Source organism: Eumetopias jubatus, unplaced genomic scaffold (assembly GCF_037043125.1).
Source record: "Eumetopias jubatus isolate StellerSeaLion01/CBP00866 unplaced genomic scaffold, mEumJub1_p1.0 scaffold_13, whole genome shotgun sequence".
Classification (NCBI taxonomy): Eukaryota; Metazoa; Chordata; class Mammalia; order Carnivora; family Otariidae; genus Eumetopias; species Eumetopias jubatus.
Window position 1 is genome coordinate 6,057,955 of NW_028274819.1, and position 17,532 is coordinate 6,075,486.

General features: G+C 51.7%; 2 protein-coding genes across 2 annotated transcripts; one reads left to right on the forward strand and one right to left on the reverse strand.

Annotated features, from left to right (window-relative positions):
• Positions 1-3,139: 3,139 nt before the first annotated feature.
• Positions 3,140-14,380, reverse strand: CCS (copper chaperone for superoxide dismutase). Its single transcript, XM_028118246.1, has 8 exons — positions 14,261-14,380; positions 13,851-13,923; positions 8,797-8,934; positions 8,402-8,579; positions 7,532-7,592; positions 3,754-3,831; positions 3,578-3,681; positions 3,140-3,463 (listed from the first exon to the last, which is right to left on the reverse strand). Exons 1-8 carry the CDS (start codon positions 14,297-14,299, stop codon positions 3,310-3,312), a joined length of 825 nt encoding a protein of 274 aa, XP_027974047.1. The 5' UTR covers positions 14,300-14,380; the 3' UTR covers positions 3,140-3,309.
• Positions 14,381-14,549: 169 nt separating this feature from the next.
• CCDC87 (coiled-coil domain containing 87) lies at positions 14,550-17,135 on the forward strand. Its single transcript, XM_028117857.2, has one exon. The coding sequence runs from the start codon at positions 14,550-14,552 to the stop codon at positions 17,133-17,135; it is 2,586 nt and encodes an 861-aa protein (XP_027973658.1).
• The last annotated feature ends 397 nt before the right edge of the window (positions 17,136-17,532 follow it).

Sequence of the window (17,532 nt, forward strand, 5' to 3'; positions counted from 1 at the left end):
AATCACAGCAGTAATAAGATACGTCAACACAATGTACTGAGAAAGGCACAACTTCACTTCAGTGGTATTCAAGCCAAAGAGACATAACCTCAACCTAATCACAAGAATATGTAGACAAACCCAACTGAAAGACAACCTACAAAATATCTGACCAGGACTCATCAGAAGTATCAAGCCAAGAAAGTGAAGACAAGGAAAGTCGGAGAAACCATCACAGATTGCAGACCAAGGAGACAGGACAGCTAAAAGCAACGTGCCATCCGGGATGAGATCCAAAAACAGAAAGCGATCGTTAGCCGTAAATCTGGAACATCTGCAGTTTAGTTACTAGACTTGTGTCAATGTTAATTAACTGGGTTTGATAACTGCACTATACTTAAACTAGTATTAGAAGAAGCTGGGTGAAGAGAACAGTGAACTCTCTACTGCCTTTCTTATGTACATGATTTTAAAATATTGAGATATAATTCATATACCATAAAATTCACCCTTTTAACGTACAATTCTGTGGTTTTTAGTATATTCACAGGGTCCGGCAACCATCACCACCATCTAATTCTGGAACATTCTAATCACCCCCAAAAAAGCAACCCTTTACTCATTAGCTCTCTATTCCCTCCTTGCCCTAGACCTTGGTGACCATGAATCTTTCTGACTCTGGATTTACTTATTCAAGACATTTCAAATAGAATCATACAAATATGTGGCTCTTGTACTGGCTTCTTTCACTTAGCAGGATGTTTTCAAGATTCATCCACATGGCAATTTTTTTGTTACTCTAATTTCAAAAGAAAAAGTTTCTAAAACCTGATTTTTGGGTTGTGATTTTTAGCTAACATATATAATCTTTTTTAAGTTTGTAAACATAATAGTTTCACTGTAGTTATAAATTTAAGAAGGACTGGGCCTCTTTAGCTGCAGTTCCACACTTGCTTCACAGTTGGGCCTTCAAGACGGCTGAACCGTGTTCTGTGGTTTAAAACCAAAGTTTAAAAACTACACGGTTAGGGGGCGCCTGGGTGGCTCAGTCGGTTAAGCGGCTGCCCTTGTCTTGGGTCATGATCCCGAGGTCCTAGGAGGTCCTAGGATCAAGCCCTGCATCGGGCTCCCTGCTCAGCCCGGAACTTGCTTCTCCCTCTGCTCGTCCTCTCTCTCTCTCTCTCTCTCTCATAAATAAAAAAAGTAAAATCTTTAAAAATAATAATAAAATAAAAAACCAAAACTACACGGCTAAAGGGCACCTGACTCAGTCAGTGGAGCATGCAACTCTTTTTTTTTTTTTTTTAAGATTTTATTTATTTATTAGACAGAGAGAGAGAGCGAGCACGCACAAGCAGGGGGAGCAGCAAGCAGAGGGAGAGGGAGAGGCAGGCTCCCAGTGGAGCAAGGAGGCCGATGCAGGGCTCGATCCCAGGCGCCCTGGATCATGCAACTCTTGATCTCAGGGCTGTAAGGTCGAGTCTCACATTGGGTGGAGAGAGCACTTAAAAATAAAATCTTGGGGCGCCTGGGTAGCTCAGTTGGTTAAGCGTCTGCCTTTGGCTCCAGTCATGATCTTGGGGTCTTGGAATCAAGCTCCGCATTGGGCTCCCTGCTCAGTGGGGAACCTGCCTCTCCCCCTGCTTGTGCCTGCTCTCTTTCTCAAATAAATAAATAAAATACAATCTTTAAAAAAAAGAAAACCTACATGGTTAAGAGTTTAAGAGAGAAAAGCTAATGGGGATGTTGATTCTTTAGAGTGGAAAGAGAGTGGTAGGGTTTGGTAAGAGGTTTGGCCATAAGAGGGTTAAACCAGCTGTCATTCCAGAACAAAGGTGGGAGGAGGTCAGGGGCTGGCTGTGGGCAGAGTCCAAGAGGAGCTCCTGCAACCATCTAGGGCCGGGAAAGACAGCCTGGACCCCAGGCTTAAAAGGGGTTTGGTTCCCAGGAATCAAGGGAGCTGGAAAGCAACCAGCATAGGCTGGCAAGAAAGAGCAGGGTCCAAGAGCTAGGGCTGGACGCAGAGCCAGCAGCCCTGAGGGAGAAACAGGCAAGGCCTAGGGAATGGGAGAAGAGCCAGGCACATCTTAGCAAGGCCAGCTATCTGGAAAATCACCTGCCTAGTTCCAAGCAGACACAGTGAGGGGCAAAGTTTGTATTTTGACAGCGCACTGTGTTATAAAAGCAGTTTTGTCATGGGTGAGCAAGCTTGACAAAGTCAAGTGGGAGGTGGGGGGGGGGGCAAAACGACAAGTGGGGAGGCCCAGAATCCCTGGCCCCTCACATTAGTGCTTGGATACTGGCCATCCCTGTGAGACGGGGGCTTGGCTGCGGCAGCCTCCAGGGGCCCTGTTTGGCCTCAGAAGCACAGCCACTGTTCCCTTAACTTCCCACGTGCCGGGTCTGCACTAAGCACTTTGCTTATTAGGTTAATTAAGAGCCTTTTACTTGTGGGCGCCTGGGTGGCTCAGTTGGTTAAGCCGACTGCTTTCGGCTCAGGTCATGATCCCAGAGTCCCGGGATCGAGTCCCCCATTGAGCTCCCAGCTCAGCGGGGAGCCTGCTTCTCCCTCTGATCCTCTCCCCTCTCATGCTGTTTCTCTCTCTCTCAAATAAATAAAATATTTAAAAAAAAAAAAAGTCTTTTACTTGTGAATAAAAAAAATCCACTCAAGCCAAATTTATTTAAAAAGCAGGAGGAGGGGATGCATGGGGAAAATCTAGGAGTATCTCCTGACCCCCAGGTCAGGAAGCAGCTGGCCTCAGGAAAGGCCCAGAGTGGGCACCCGGGGGCGTCGGACATTATCTAACAACTTGTAGGTTCTCCTGTGCGTCTGCCTCATCCCTCTCCTCAGCATACAGGCTTTTTCTGATACTCAGCTGACAAGGCAGAGGGCCACCTGCAGCTCCCAAATTCCCACATTACAGGTCCAACCACAGGGAGAAACTAAAGCAGGATGTGCTTTGACAGAAACATGGCGGCTGTGCTCCTGCACTGTGACCCCGACGAGGAGGATGCTGCCCTCAGTACGTGTGCAGATTTGAATCCAGTTTTGTTTGGCTCCAAAGCCAACAGGTGGTCCTCAAAGGGAGGAGAGAGGCAGAAGGACCGTGTTCAGCAAGCCCACAAAGGGACACTGGGACACAGACAAAACCCAAAGTTCTGTATGAAAATAAAACTTTAATTTGCCAAGGGAACATTACAGCGACCCTTCACCCCCTGTACCCGAGTTCTCCTGGGGCCGGGCAAGCAGGGCCTCCCTCCCTTCTCTCTGGAAGCGGACGGTGCTCAGCTGGGGGAACAGTCATAAACCCGAGGCTGAGGCCATGCTCAGAGGTGGGCAGGGGGCTTGGCCGGCTCCTTTCGTCCCTCACCAGCGATAGGCCGGCCTCGCTCCTCCCAGATGGTGAGGCCATCGCAGGAGCAGATCTGCTTGGGGTTCTGGAAGAGGCCAGCAGAGCGTGCAATGATGCCACAGGCCAACCTGAGGAAGAACGGGTGGTCAGGAGTGGGCCCTGGGCACTCGTCTGGGCTCCGCCAGGGTTGACCACGCACCACTGGCCAAGCACAGCCTCCTGCTGGGGGTGGCATCACTCACCTCTCTCCTGAGTTCCCCGTGACCTTGGATAAGGGATGGCCACCCCGGCCCAGGTCGTCTTCTCCCTCATCGATGACCAGGCTTCGGCCGATCACATCCCATACCTTTGAGGGCACATAACAGCCTCAGACAGTCGACCCTGTTAGAAGAGGTCCCCACCTTCTTTTCCACCGTACCTTCAGCTGCTCATCCTCTATCCTGAAGCTGGCTCGGCCATCAGCATCAGCGTGGACGTTCCCCAAGTCTCCACGGTGCTGCAATGAGACCGAGGGGCGAAAAGAGGGGCACATGGGGCACAGCTGCTAGCTTCTGGCTTCCCAGGATCTGATCCCCCTTCCCAAAAGTACCAATGTCCTCCTCTGGGTACAGTCTGGTAGGATAAAGGGATGACCTAGGATGACACCAGGAAGGCAACTGGATGCTCCCTCCAGGGAACTGAAATCCGGGACAGCGACTCCCTTCCTAGGAAGTCATGCCCACTGGACCGGACTGTGTCTCCTGCAAGGCTACTGCCCTCGCTGCATCTCAGCCTCAGAAGCGGTCGCTGCTGCTTTGAGAGCCCAGTTCTCCAGGCTCTTGTTGACTCCTAGCCCTTGGCAGTCTCTAATTCCCCTGGGCATAAGCTGGCCAGGCTTGCCTTCCTGACCACAGAAAGCAGCCAGCATCGTTTTCTGACTCCCAGCCTCCAGGAACAGAGAGAAGAAACACAAGGAGCAGGGGGCCTGTCCCCCCCCCCCCCCCAGAAACTGGCTCTGCCTACCTTCTCCCTTTTAAGGTAATAAAAATGTCCTAACACATCTACCGAGCACCTATATCAGACATACGCTGCCAGCATGGGGGTGGGGTATGCATGCCGTTCCCACCCTCAAGGAGCTCGAAGCATGGTGGGGAGATAGACACAGAACAGACCAGTGATTATGAAACACAGACTAAATACAGCAGGGAGTAGGTTTTCTGCTGACCAGACCTTACTGGCAGGTCACAGAGACCCATTTCTGTGCAAATAAATTGTCTCCAACCGGACACTTTAGGCAAAAGCAGATGCTGTGCCAGTGTGGGCTGACGCACACAGCCTTGCTATGAGGCATGGTCACAAAGTATGTCACTGTGTGGCGGGGCTGACAAGCAGCAAGATGCACCACCTCTGCTTTATTCGCTTTTCCAGAAAGACATCTGTGCTGACACCTGGCACCCTGTGTTACCCTGCACTGGTAGGCTTTCTGGTAGAAAGATCAAGGAAAGATGAAGGAAAGGGAGGTGATACTGAGCCCCGAGGAGCATCTTCAGGACTGGGCTGAAGGAGCGAGCAGCCTGGCAGTGCAGCTTAGAGGCATGACCCAGCAGCAGGGTCCTGTCCCTCCCCTGCACTTGGCCAGGAAGAACTGGGCCACAGGGACGTGAATGTCACACCAAGCAGCTGGGCTGGGCCTATATACCCTCAGGCACCGGGGAGCCAAAAACAGTTGTGGACAGGGGCATGCCATGGTTACTCTGCTTTGGAGCAATCCCTCTAGCACAGTGCATGAAGAGGAAGGACTGGGGGGAGGCGAGAGAAGAGAAGGCACCTTGGAGATCAGTTAGGAGATGTGCAAAGGGACAACCAGGCTCTGGGGTAAATCCCCACACTGAATTCACTTCCTGCTGGGCAACAGCAGATGCAGAAATCCCAAAGGAACTCATCAGGCATCATGGTGGCCTTGGCAGTCCAGATGTTACTCGAGTCTTCCTCCACCTCTGTCAAGGACTTGGGGACAGTAGGGCAGCTGGCTCCAGTCCCTTCTGCTTCCTTGCCCTGAGAGGGGCCAGGGCCACAGCAGGCCAAGGCACAGGTGGCAAGGCAGTCTCTGATCTCGACTCCACAAGAGACGCAGTGCTCCCAGTTCCCAAATGCTCCTTGTTGGTTCGGAGGCGCTACCTATGGAGTTTTCCCCGCTGTACCTGACATTCACACTCTCTGTTCTTCACCTGCTTAATTTCTGTGCAGCACCTTTCAAGGCTCAATGAGGACGACAGCCTCTACGATGCACCTTCCCTTATACTTACATCCTTGTGTGCCTCCACTGAGTATGCACTGGACCTAGTGTCACTTGCTAGATTCGGTTACAAAAAGACAACGGCTTGGCTCAGTCTTGGATGCCCTCTCTCACGCACTTGCTCTGAGGGAAGCCCAGCTGCTGTGTTGTGAGCCGCGCTAGGAAAAGGCCCACGTGGCAAAGGACTGAAGTCTCTGGCCAAAAGCCAGGGAGGACCTGAGACCTGCCAACAGCAACACGAGCCTTCATATGACGGCAGCCCCAGCCAACGCCTTGATTACAGTCACCCTAAGCCAGACGCCCCCAGCTAAGCTGCACCCAGGGTCCTGCTCCAGAGAAACTGAGATGATGAATGTTTCTTTGTTTTAAACCCCCAAGTTTGGAGTATTTGATGCATAGCAATAAATCGTTGCTACACTGAGCACAACCACAGCACCACACAGTGGACCCAACAAAAACTTGTTTGGCTTCCCCAACTTCCCAGGGCAGAAGGGGAAAGGAGTCAAAGTTCTTTTTTTTTTAAGATTTTATTTATTTATTTGAGAGAGAATGAGAGAGAGAGAGAGCACACGAGAGGGGGGAGGGTCAGAGGGAGAAGCATACTCCCTGCTGAACAGGGAGCCCAATGTGGGACTCGATCCCAGGACTCCAGGATCATGACCTGAGCCGAAGGCAGTCGCTTAACCAACTGAGCCACCCAGGCACCCGAAAGGAGTCAAACTTCTAACACTTTGATATGTCACAGAACCGTCCAAAAAATCAGGTATGTGAAGTAAGAAACATGCACCATAGGGGCACATGGGTAGCTTGGTCCATTAAGCATCGGACTCTTGCTTTCAGCTCAGGTCATGATCTCAGGGTCATGAGATCGAACCCCACAATGGGCTGGGCGCTCACCAGGGTGTCTGCTTGAGATTCTCTCCCTCCCTCTGCCCCTCCCCCACATGTACACTCACTCTTTCTCTCTCTCAAATAAATAAATCGTAAAAAAAAAAAAAAAAGAAGAAGAGGAGGAAGAAGAAAAAGCAGGCCTTCCATAGTCCCCAGACCTTGCAGGTCAGAATCCAGCAGGACTCTACTAACATTTATTTGACCACCACTGACTATTTTTACAATGAGCCTACTCCCATGGCTACAAGAACTGGTTTTCCCGTCTCTTGTTAAAAAACAAGTCTACCTTAATTACATGAAATGATGTCTTGATTTGCTTCAAAATAATGACAGAGAAAGGCTGGAGGTGTAGATGAAACAGGACCAACCAAGAGTTGGTCACTGTTGAAAGTGGGTGATGGGGACACAGGACACAGGAGCTTGGGACAAGTTTCTGTACTTTGGAATGTTTGAAACATTCCATGCTGGACTAAGACATTAAAAATAACTAAATTTACCTCAGGGAAAAACTGAGTTAACTTACAGCAGAATGTGACGTTAACTAACAGAACAAGCCGTACGCAGATAAGCAAAAACCAAGGCAGCGTGCAACTCACTGCCGATGGGAAACTGGTGAAAAGTGAAACTCCAGGCCGGGAGTTGCACCATCAGGAACGGCCTTTTTAGTTCAAGTAAGATCTTCAACTTCCACACCTTCAGCTTCTCCAGGAAGCTTCCTCCCACTGCCCATGTCCTGGGGCTCAGGCCGGATCGATGCTTTACTCTGGGCTCCCGGGGCCTCCTACAGGCTCCTGCAAGGATCACCTCTCTGCCCTGCAACCATGGGGTTCTCAGGGGTCTCCCTCACAGGACTGTGAGCTCCTGGGGGGCAGGCCTTGACCACAGAAAGGGTTGATGTTTCTAAATGGAACAAAATAAAGCGAGGGGACCCCACCAAAAAGGAATCGCATGCTAAGGCCCTGGGAGCGGTCTGCTTTGCCTGAGGCTTCAGGCCCTCTCATAGCCTAAATCCACGCAGATGGATACTTACCCGGTCAGAGTCCTGAGGGCCCCCGTGAGATGCTCCATCAGGGTTAAAGTGGTCCCCACAGCTAAGAAGAAAAGGTAGCAGGTGGGCAGCAAGACACTGGCTCCCAGGCCAGCTGACCCACCCTCTCACTTTAACCCTATTTTTATTTATTTATTTATTTATTTATTTATTTATTTAATTTATTTAATTTATTTTTTAAAGATTTTATTTATTTGACAGAGACACAGCGAGAGAGGGAACACAAGCAGGGGGAGTGGGAGAGGGAGAAACAGGCTTCCCGCAGAGCAGGGAGCCCGATGCGGGGCTCGATCCCAGGACCCTGGGATCATGACCTGAGCCGAAGGCAGACGCTCAACAACTGAGCCACCCAGGCGCCCCTAAACCCTATTTATTTCACTTGCTCACTCACTCATTCAACAAACAGACTCACTCTGTGCCAGGCTTTGGGGTGAGGGCACCAAGAATCAGATGTAGGTCCTGCCCTCAGTAAGCTTTCAGGGGAGACACAGATGAGGAATCAACTAAGTGCATCACAGCACGACAAACACCATGGCACAGGGACCTGCCCTTCTGTGTCTAGGAGTCACTGCCACTTGAGAGGCAATAAGAGGCTACGAATAGGAATGTTAAGGTCAGATTTGGATTCAAATCCCACCCCACCATTCATGTGCCCTGGGGCCTCTGACAAGTCCTTTAACCCTCTGAGCCTCCATTTACTCATCTGTAGACTGGGCCTGGGTGTATACGCCTCACGGTACTTGTGAGGACCAAGTGTGAAAATGTGTGCAGGTGGCTGAATACAGCCCCAGCAATTGTGGATGCACGAGTGGGGGGATGAAGATGCCGTGGGGGAGGTTACAGGTGACTCACCTGTTGCAGTTCCCTGTGAGGTCCCCAAACTGATGGACATGGAGTCCATGCAGCCCAGGCTCCAGGCCATCAATGGTCCCCTCGATGAGGCAGCGTTCAGGGCTCAGCTGCAGGAAGCGCACCACCCCTTGCACAGGACCAGGACCCTCCAGAATGGCAACTGCTGCCCCCAGATTCTCTGTAAGGTATCAGATCCCCAGGCTGGCTCACCACCTTGGCTAGCCCCACACCTCCATCAGCTCAGGAAGGGCAGGGAGAGAGCTCCACATAACTTGCATGCCTTCCCCAAAGCCACTCGAACCCCAAACCCCCAAATCCTATGGTTTATACGTGTACCAGCTCCAGGCCACCTCCCTCCCAGAGAGGCCAAGGCCAGGGCCATAGTGGCTACTCACGCAAAAGGCCACTGCCCATGCCCTTGAGCACCGCCTGCCGCCCTGTGCCTTCCAGAAGGGCCTGCACCTCTTGGCTGGGCAGGGTAGTCTGCACCAGGACCATCTGGTTCTCCAACTGCACTTCCACACCCTGGACACCTAGAAGGAGAGAGAGGGGAGAAGGCAGTGGAGGGCGGACACCCCTGCGCTGGGAGCAAGGAAGAAACATAAGGTCATCCCCCACCCTCATCTTCACCAACCCTCCCATGGCTGGAGGTAAGCTCGGAAGCTGCCTTCTGGCTGTGTGAAGCCCTCATCCTCTCTGAGTCTGTATTTTTATAAATAAAGTGGGGATAAGGCCTCCTTACCCCCAGGAGTGTTGTCTGTCCTTATTACGTGCGAGGCATTCTTTATAACTTAAGAAACATAGATAAGTGTTTTAAGATGTTTTTATAAAAGCAGGCCATCAATAAATAGTCCATTACTCATGATAGCCAAAAGGTGAAAATAACCCAAATGCCCATCAGTGGAAGAAAATGTGTATCCATTATTTCTCAGCCATAAAAAGATAAAAGGGAGAGCGCCTGGGTGGCTCAGATGGTTAAGCATCTGCCTTCGGCTCAGGTCATGATCCCAGGGTCCTGGGATCGAGTCCCGCATCGGGCTCCCTACTCCTTGGGAGCCTGCCTCTCCCTCTGCTTCTCTCTCTCTCTCTCCATCTCTCTCTCCCTCTGTCTCTCATGAATAAATAAATAAAATCTTAAAAAAAAAAGATAAAAGGAAATGAATTGCTCATAATGCTACCACAGGGAAGCCCCCTGAAAATGTGATGTTAAGTGAGCGCCAGTCACAAAAGCCCAAATGGTAGGTGATGCCATTATGGATGAAATGTCCAAAACAGGGAAACCTACAGAGATATAGAGTAGATTAGGAGGTGGGGGAATAGGAGGCTGATAGTTAAAGGGCACAATTCCTTCATGAGGGGCTGAAATGTACCAGTGGTAATGGTGATGGCCATACAACGCTGAACATATTAAAAACCATTGAACCGTACACTTAAAATGGGACTATTTTATGATATTTGAATTATATGTCAATAAAGCTGTTATACACATCAAAAAAGAGAGGTGAGCTATCAATCACCATCATCGTGAGAGCTCACATCAACCATAAGTGCACTGTGGGGTTTTTTTGTACTTTACCCATATTAGCTCATTAGACACTCAAGTAACCCTGTGAGGTGGGTTCTATTATCCCTGTATTACAGATGAGAAAACTGAGGCACAGAGAGATTTAAGAACCTTGCTCAAAGGCCGTGTAGTAAATTGTGGAACTGGGAATTCATCTCAGGCAGCCTAGCTCTGGCGCCTACCTGGACACTGCTCACCCTGAGCAGCAGCCCCCACCCTCCAGGCTGGGTTGGGACCCCCCTCCTCTGTCCTCCTGTAGCAGCTCCCTCTTCCCCTGAGTAACTCACGCTGCACTGATTACAATCCTCTGTGAGTGTGGGAGCTCTGTGTGGTCCATAAGGGTCAGGTTCAAAAGTTAGTATGTCTCAATTGCCTGCCAAATCCCCAACATCATCCTGTGTGCACAGAGACTACGGGATGATTCTGACACACGCTTGGCTTTGGGGGCCACCGAGCCAACTCAGAGAAGGAAGAGAAGGGGCTTCTCTTTCATTCAGCTATTCAGGGCTCCCAAACCTTTTACGAGAACTCTCCAACCCTTAGCCAGTGCACAGGGGATGGATTGAGAACAATGCTGCTGCTCTCACCTGCAGGGCTTACACCATTCTCTCTTTGATCTTAGTGTTTGTTGCTCTGCAGGGTAAAGCCCAGGGGAGCTGTGGGCAGTCCAGAAGACAAAGGTTAAATAAGCCAATTGACGCTGTTGAGATGGTGCTCTGTGAACCGAAGGCTACAATGATTGTTGGTGTCCCCTTCCTCTTTGGTTTCCCTCCTCCGTATTCTCTCAACAAATGTGTGCTGGGCTTGGAGAAGGCCAGGGTCAGGAAAAGCATTGGTCCTTGTCCTCAGGGAACTCAGAGGGTGCAGGAGAAGCCAGGCTATGCCTGGATTAACCATCAGGCAGAGACAGGAGTAACAACCCCCAGGGTACGGGCAAGGTACTCTAGCTGTTCAGATTCCTTCCGGCTCAAAAGGGGGCAAAACTGGGCGATTAGGGAGAGGCAGCACCCCAGAGAGGAATATGTGGCGTGTGGTTACAAAAGCTCTCACAGGCTGGTTTCTCCAGACCCCCTGCGGGGGCGGCAGGGACACTGTCGGGGGAGGGGCAGAATTTGTAAGACATCAGAGGAACACACGCAGCCACCCCCCCCCCAAGTACAGGGTATTCTGTGAGAAGAAACCCCCCAGGTTACCAAACTGGCCCTCACTTCACACAAAATTTTATCCTGTGCCACCAGGCAGCCTGTGGAGCATCAGGATCTCTGGGTCCACCTAGAGATGCCTCTGGATGTCCATGGCTGCAAAGGGGGTACAGGGAGGATGGGGGAACTCTTGTGGTCTGAGCCTCCAGGGGATGCCAAGAGCTGTGCTCTGCCTTACACACATCAGAATGATGATACTGTCCTCATCTGACAGGTGAGGAAACGAGGCTAGACGGTGACACACCTGGCTTGAGGTCACAAAGCTTGGAAGGCAGCCTGTCAAACCCCCAAGCTGATGCTCAGTCCCCTCGCCCCATAGAAGGTAAGGTTGAGCCCTCGAGGCTGATTTCTGGAGGCTCCCAGGGCCCAGTGAAGCACACAGTGCAAGAAACTTTGCTCGCCTCATTTAACAAGCAGACACTAAGCACCTATCACAGGCAGCGTTCCAGGCCGTGGAAGCAGAGCAGGGAACAAGTCGGGCAACATCTGTGCCCCATGAAATAGCATGCGTTCCAATGCAGGGATACAAATGTCAAATAATCACACAAGAGAGATGCAGAGAGTGAAAGGTGTGATCAATGAAACGGGTGTTAGGGAACAAATGGGGGGCCAAGCCACTGAGGCTGGTCAAGGAAGGTTTCTCTGAGCCTCTAAGCCAAGGCCTGGATGTAGTCAGGTAAGGGCCTTCCAACAGAGAGAACAGCATGGGCAGGACACTGACATGTTCTAAGAAGAGAAGGCCCATGTGGCTGAAGCCGGGAGTAAAGACGGCAGTAGGACAAGGAGCTGCAGGTGGAGACCAGTCAAGCAAGGCCCAACGGGAAAGAATCTGGATTTTAATTTTAATGCACTGGGAGGCCATTGGGAGAAGGCACAGTGTACAGCGGCTGAGAGTGTGGACTCTGGAGTTGAAATCCGGAGTCTGCTTGCCACATACTAGCTGTGTGGCCTTGGACAAGTTACTCAACCTTTCTGTTGAGTTTTCTAGTCAGCTGCTTCATCTGCAAAAGGAGATACTACTACTACCTACCTAAGAGGGTTACTGAAGGCCTAAATGAGCAGGGCAGTGATAGTATCTAAGGTATAATTTTATAAAATCACTTTAGCTTCTGTATGGAAAAGCTATTGGAGGGGGCAACAGAGGCAACAGGAAGCCCAAAGATGAGGTTTGTGTGTGGGTCAGGGAGAAGGAAGGTGGCTTGGATTCGTGTGATGGCCAAAGTATGGAAAAAGAGAGGCTGAATTCTGATTTTAGATACAGAGCAGACAAGACTTTCTGATGGACTGACTTCCACGCAGGTGGTTCCCGTCCTGGGGTCTGATTCTCTGCTCCTCAAGTGGGAGAGCCCACTGGGGCAGCTCCCCATAACTATGCACTTCCTGAACTCTTGAACTGCACCTGAACCAAGAAGGCTGGCTCCCCAGCTGAGCAAGATTCAGTGCGGCTGGTGCAGTGTGCCCAGGCCAGCCCTTGCTTAGCTCAAAGCCCAGTAAGAAAGAAAACATAAGGCCACAGGGAACTCTAGGGTGTGTGATAAGGGTTCGAGGAAGTGGGCCTTGGGCTAGAAGCTAGCTCCTCCCACTTATTCCTAGAGGAGCAGAACCCTCTTCCCCAAGCCCCAGGCCTCCTGGAGAGGGCAAATTTCTCTCTCTCTCTCTCTCTCTCTGTCGCTCTGCTTCAGTATCTGTCCCCAAATGCTTCTGCCCAATCAGATTGCCACCTGTAAGCCCTTCCTCTCATAACTTCTAAGATTTAGTGAGCTCTCACTGCATGCCAAAGATTTTTCTAAAGTGCTTTACATGTATTAACCAACTTACTCTTTGTGACAATCCTCCGGAGTAGCTTCTATTATCATGCCCATTTAAACGCTGAAGAAACAGGCAAAAGTAGTAACCATGCATGAAGCCTAAGTGCCGCTAAGTGGCAAAGAAGGGATTGAAGGCAAACAGTCTGACTCTAGGGCACATACCCCTATCCACTATTACTGCCCTGTACCGGCCAAGCGCTACCACTGTCCCAGCTCAGAACCCATCTTATCTCTTCCCAGAACTGCTCTTCCATGAGCAACGCTTGCATGCTCATCCTTACCTGAGGGCAGGGACTGTGTCTGAAACATGTGTGAACACTTCTCCCTAAAAAGTCCCCAGGGTCTGGTCCATACCTGCTGAATGACTGGACGAACATTTAACAGAATCAAAGGCAAGCAGTTCCCAGCGCCGTGCTGGTGGCTCTGCCTTCTCAGATATTTCTTGATTGTGCAAGGTCACCTCCAGACCAGTTAGCTGGCTTATAAAAATTGGGAGCTGCATAGGATGGAACATGGCCAGGGCTGCTGTTTGTTTTGTCAAGATTATGCAGTTTCGCAAGCAAGAGCTGCCTGCTATCCAGGGAACCCCCTCTGTAGGTGGGGCTATCTATGCTCAGCCTAGCTCCTCATTCCCTGGGCACCTAAGATTAAGATACCAGTGTGTCAGAGCCTGTAGAGGGCTCTGGCAGGGCAGGCTTGAGATCGGTACTCCAGGCTCTGCCTCTGGGTCTCTACGTGACTCTGAGGACATTCCTTCCCATCTCTGGGTTTCAATTTCTACATCTATAAATGGGAGTAGTGTTGTTGTTCTAAGAGATTTGCCGGCTCCTTCTAGAGGCCTCCAGTCTGTCCGCACAAGTTTTTCTGGCTCTTACCTGCCACCCCTTGCAGGGAAGTGCGCACCGCGTCCACGCAGCTCTGACAGGTCATCTGCACTGTGAACTCCAGCTGCAAGGGCGGCAGGGACTGGCTGATGAGAGTCGGGGACCCCTCTTGCGTGACTCTTGTTTCACTACTACGACCACCCCTATGACCACCCCTAAGGCCTGGGGAAACGCCCTCACGTGACCCCTTCTCAAGCGCCCTCCTTATCAGTCGTGATCGGTCCAAGACCAAACCCCCAACGTTAACGCCAAGGGCCCTGCTAGTCTCGCACCCGTTTCCCGCGGAGGCCCCAGGCCCTGCCCCAGGTGCCTACTCCTTCCCCTTTTTCTGCGTTAACAATCACCCCAGGGGCCGAGGCTCTCTGCCCAGAGAGGCTCCCACACGAGGCCTCGACCCTCACCGTGCAGGCGGTCCCGCGGTCCCCGGAGTCCGAAGCCATCTCGGACCCAGCCACCACCCGTTGGACCTGCACTGCTCCGGCGCAGAGGCGCAAACCCCTAACTGCGTCGCGGGGAGGCGGAGCTTCGGAAGCCACACTTTGCCCCGCCTCCTGGTACGCGCGCACGTCAGGCCCGCCCTCCGACGTCACGCGTTGGACGGTACTGGCTGCGCAGGCGCGCTCGGTCCCTGGTTGCCTTAGTAAGCGCTTGGCCACTTTTGCCCAGACCTCCCGCGCCTCCAGGGCGAAAATGGAGCCCTATAAACCAGAGCCCGAGCTTCAGCGGTTTTACCACCGGTTGCTGGGCCCGCTGTCGCTCTTCCCCCGCAAGGTGACGCGCCCAGACTCTCAAAAGCACCTCCCGCCGGAGGTGCCGATGCTTTTGCCCTTGCCCGTCTCCCGGCTGACGGTGGCGTCGCTGTGCAGCCAAGTGACCAAGCGGCTGGCCCGCAGTGGGCTGTCGGTGCGCGTGCCTACCGAAAGCCGACTCCGTTTCACTGAGGTCATCCTGGACGAGCTGAAGTGCAGCTGGCAGGAGCCTCCCACAGAACCTAGTCTGAGCCACTTGAACAACCAGAGACTGCGGAAACGGCTCCTGGCCTACGTACTGCTCAGCAGCGAGCAGCTATTCTTACGCTACCTGCACCTGCTGAAGACCATGTCGACCCGCAGAGGTGTCTTCACTGAATCAGCCACACTCACCCGTTTGACCGCCAGCCTCGCCAGGGACTGCACAATCTTTCTCACCAGCCCTGAGGTCTACCGTTGCCTGCTCGCCGACTTCCTCACCCTGCTGAAAGTAGAACAAGCCCACAGTGGCATGCATAAGCTGCGCCCAGTAGGCCCTACTGGGGCTTTCAGGCTTTACCCTATCCCATGGCTTCATAGCACCAGCTTCGCCCAAATACCAAGCAGCAACCTCACCCTAAACTACCTCATCCAACTCAGCCGCCCGCGGGAGTTTCTCAGTGAGCCTGAACTGGATCCGGTGAAGGAATTGAAGTCCATCCCTCAGCCGAAGAGGAAAAAGCCTCTCCAATGGCTGTCCTCTATGCAGAAGAAGAGAGAGAGCAATTTCAGTTCTGCACAGATTGTGTCACTGCCCAAGTACTCTGTGACTCCCACCAGCAGGGCTCCCTCCACCTCGCCCCACTTGCCCCTCTACTCCCAGCTCCAGAGGAGCCATTCCATGCCCTCTCTGTGTAAGGGCTGGAAGCTAGCAGATGAGTTGGGCCTTCCTCCACTCCCCCCTCGCCCCTTAACCCCACTGGTCCTGGTTCCAGAAAGCAAAACAAAGCTGGCAGGGGACACAGTGGCTGAGGACCTGAAGCAGATGATGAAGAACATGAAATTGGAGAGGACTCACTACTCACCACTGGACTCAGGCCTACCCCCACTCCTGGGGGCCCTGACCCGCCGCCCAGCTGCAGCACATCGCATGCAGGAACTGCAGAGAATGTTGAAGAGCCTCGAAGAAGAAGAAGCCACTGGGCAGTGGGGACTCCAGTGCCCCAAATCCTTTCTACTTCAACCACAGCCAGTGACTGTTACTTTGAAGCTAAGAAATCAGGCAGTGGTACAGGCAGCTGCTGTGCAGATCTCTGAGAGAAACTTTCTGGACTCCTTCCACGTTGACGGGGCCGGAGTCCTATACAACCACCTGGCCGGTGAACTAGAACCCAAACTTATCGAGGAAATGGATATTGATTGCTTTGTTGGCAATAACATCAGAGAGGTCTACAAGGAGTTGATGAGCCGTGTCTCTCTTGACCACTTCTCTTTTGACCAGGGATCCCTGGTTGAGCCTGCAGCCAATAAAGACTGGTCAGCCTTCCTGTCCTCAGCCTTTCTACATCAAGAAAAACAGTATCACATCATCAATCCCAAGTTAGCTGGGCTTTATTCCCAGGGAGCAAACATTTTACAGTCCTATGATAAGGCAGCCTCCCTCACATCACTACAAGCAAGCAAAGGCTGGGAGAAGTGGTCCAACAAAATCTCATGGATGAACTGGTGGAAAACCACCTTGTCTGTGGATGACTACTTCAAGTACCTCACCAGCCAGGAGACAGATTTCCTCCATGTCATCTTCCAAATGTATGAAGAGGAGGTTCCTGTGGAGACCATAGCCCCTGTCAGAGAGTCCCTAAAGATTCAGTACCCACCTCCCTTGCTGGAAGATGAAGAGCCAGACTTTGTGCCAGGAGAGTGGGATTGGAACACAGTGCTAGGGCACAGCCTGGGAAGTAAGAGAATCAGCCTCCTGGGAGAACCCTACAAAATCCTGAGCCTGCAGAAGCGTCTGGAGCGCCTGTGGTCCATGCTTGAGGTCCCCCACAAGGACCGACTGGACTTGGCCATCAAGTACAGCTCCAACGCCCGTCTGAGGCAGCTGCCTTCATTGGTGAGTGCCTGGGAGCAAACCCTGAAGCCCATTCAGCTGCGGGAGATGTTGCTGGGGAGACTAGAATGGTTTGAGCGACAAGCCTCTGACCCCAACCGCTTCTTCCAGAAGACTGACATGGGCCTGAGTCGCTTCCTGGAGGAGAATCAGTTCCGCAGCCATCTACACAGGAAGATCAATCTAGTGCAGGCTCCTTTGGCTTCCCTCCTGGAGGAGATTGAATTAATCTTTGGGGAGCCAGTGACCTTCAAGGGGCGGCGATACCTGGACAAGATGAAGCATGACAAGGTGGAGATGCTCTACCGGCTACAGCAGAGGCAACGGGTCCGCCACCTGACCCAGGGGCAGAAGGCCTCCCACCAGCCAAGGCTGTTCAAGAAGCTCAGCGGCGAGCCTTTAATAACTCCTGGGAATACTCCTGTTACTCTGTGACAAGGCCAAGTGCCCTCCCATCCCTCCCTAACCCCCAAACACCTGGCAGATCCTCCAGACCTCTTGACTGCTTCAGAAGACAAATTATCTGGGAGTGCAGGATTTGGGAACATTGTGCTTCCAACTACCAAGGGACTGAGATTAATACTTTATTTTGACTACAAAGTGCTCATAAAAGAATCCCCAAGCCCAGAAACCCAGTATTCCCATTTATTTCAAGCCATGCACACTGCAGCCAAAATCTCATACATCCAAAAAACTGAGACCATCTGTTGGAGTTCATCGTAATGGTAAATGTCAGACAGAGGGAAACCTTCACCTTTGGAACCCCTCAGCTTAGCATTTATCACACTACATTCAAGTTGGCTGATTAGAGTCCCAAATCAAGAGGTTCTAT

Excerpts from the sequence above, each read along its gene's own strand:
- CCS (XM_028118246.1), bottom strand. The coding sequence starts at position 14,299 with ATGGCTTCGGACTCCGGGGACCGCGGGACCGCCTGCACG. Across the intron at positions 8,580-8,796 it reads CATGGGCAGTGGCCTTTTGC|AGAATCTGGGGGCAGCAGTT; the intron begins GTGAGTAGCCAC and ends GATACCTTACAG. Across the intron at positions 7,593-8,401 it reads CTCACAGGGAACTGCAACAG|CTGTGGGGACCACTTTAACC; the intron begins GTGAGTCACCTG and ends TTTTCTTCTTAG.
- CCDC87 (XM_028117857.2), top strand. The coding sequence starts at position 14,550 with ATGGAGCCCTATAAACCAGAGCCCGAGCTTCAGCGGTTTTACCACCGG.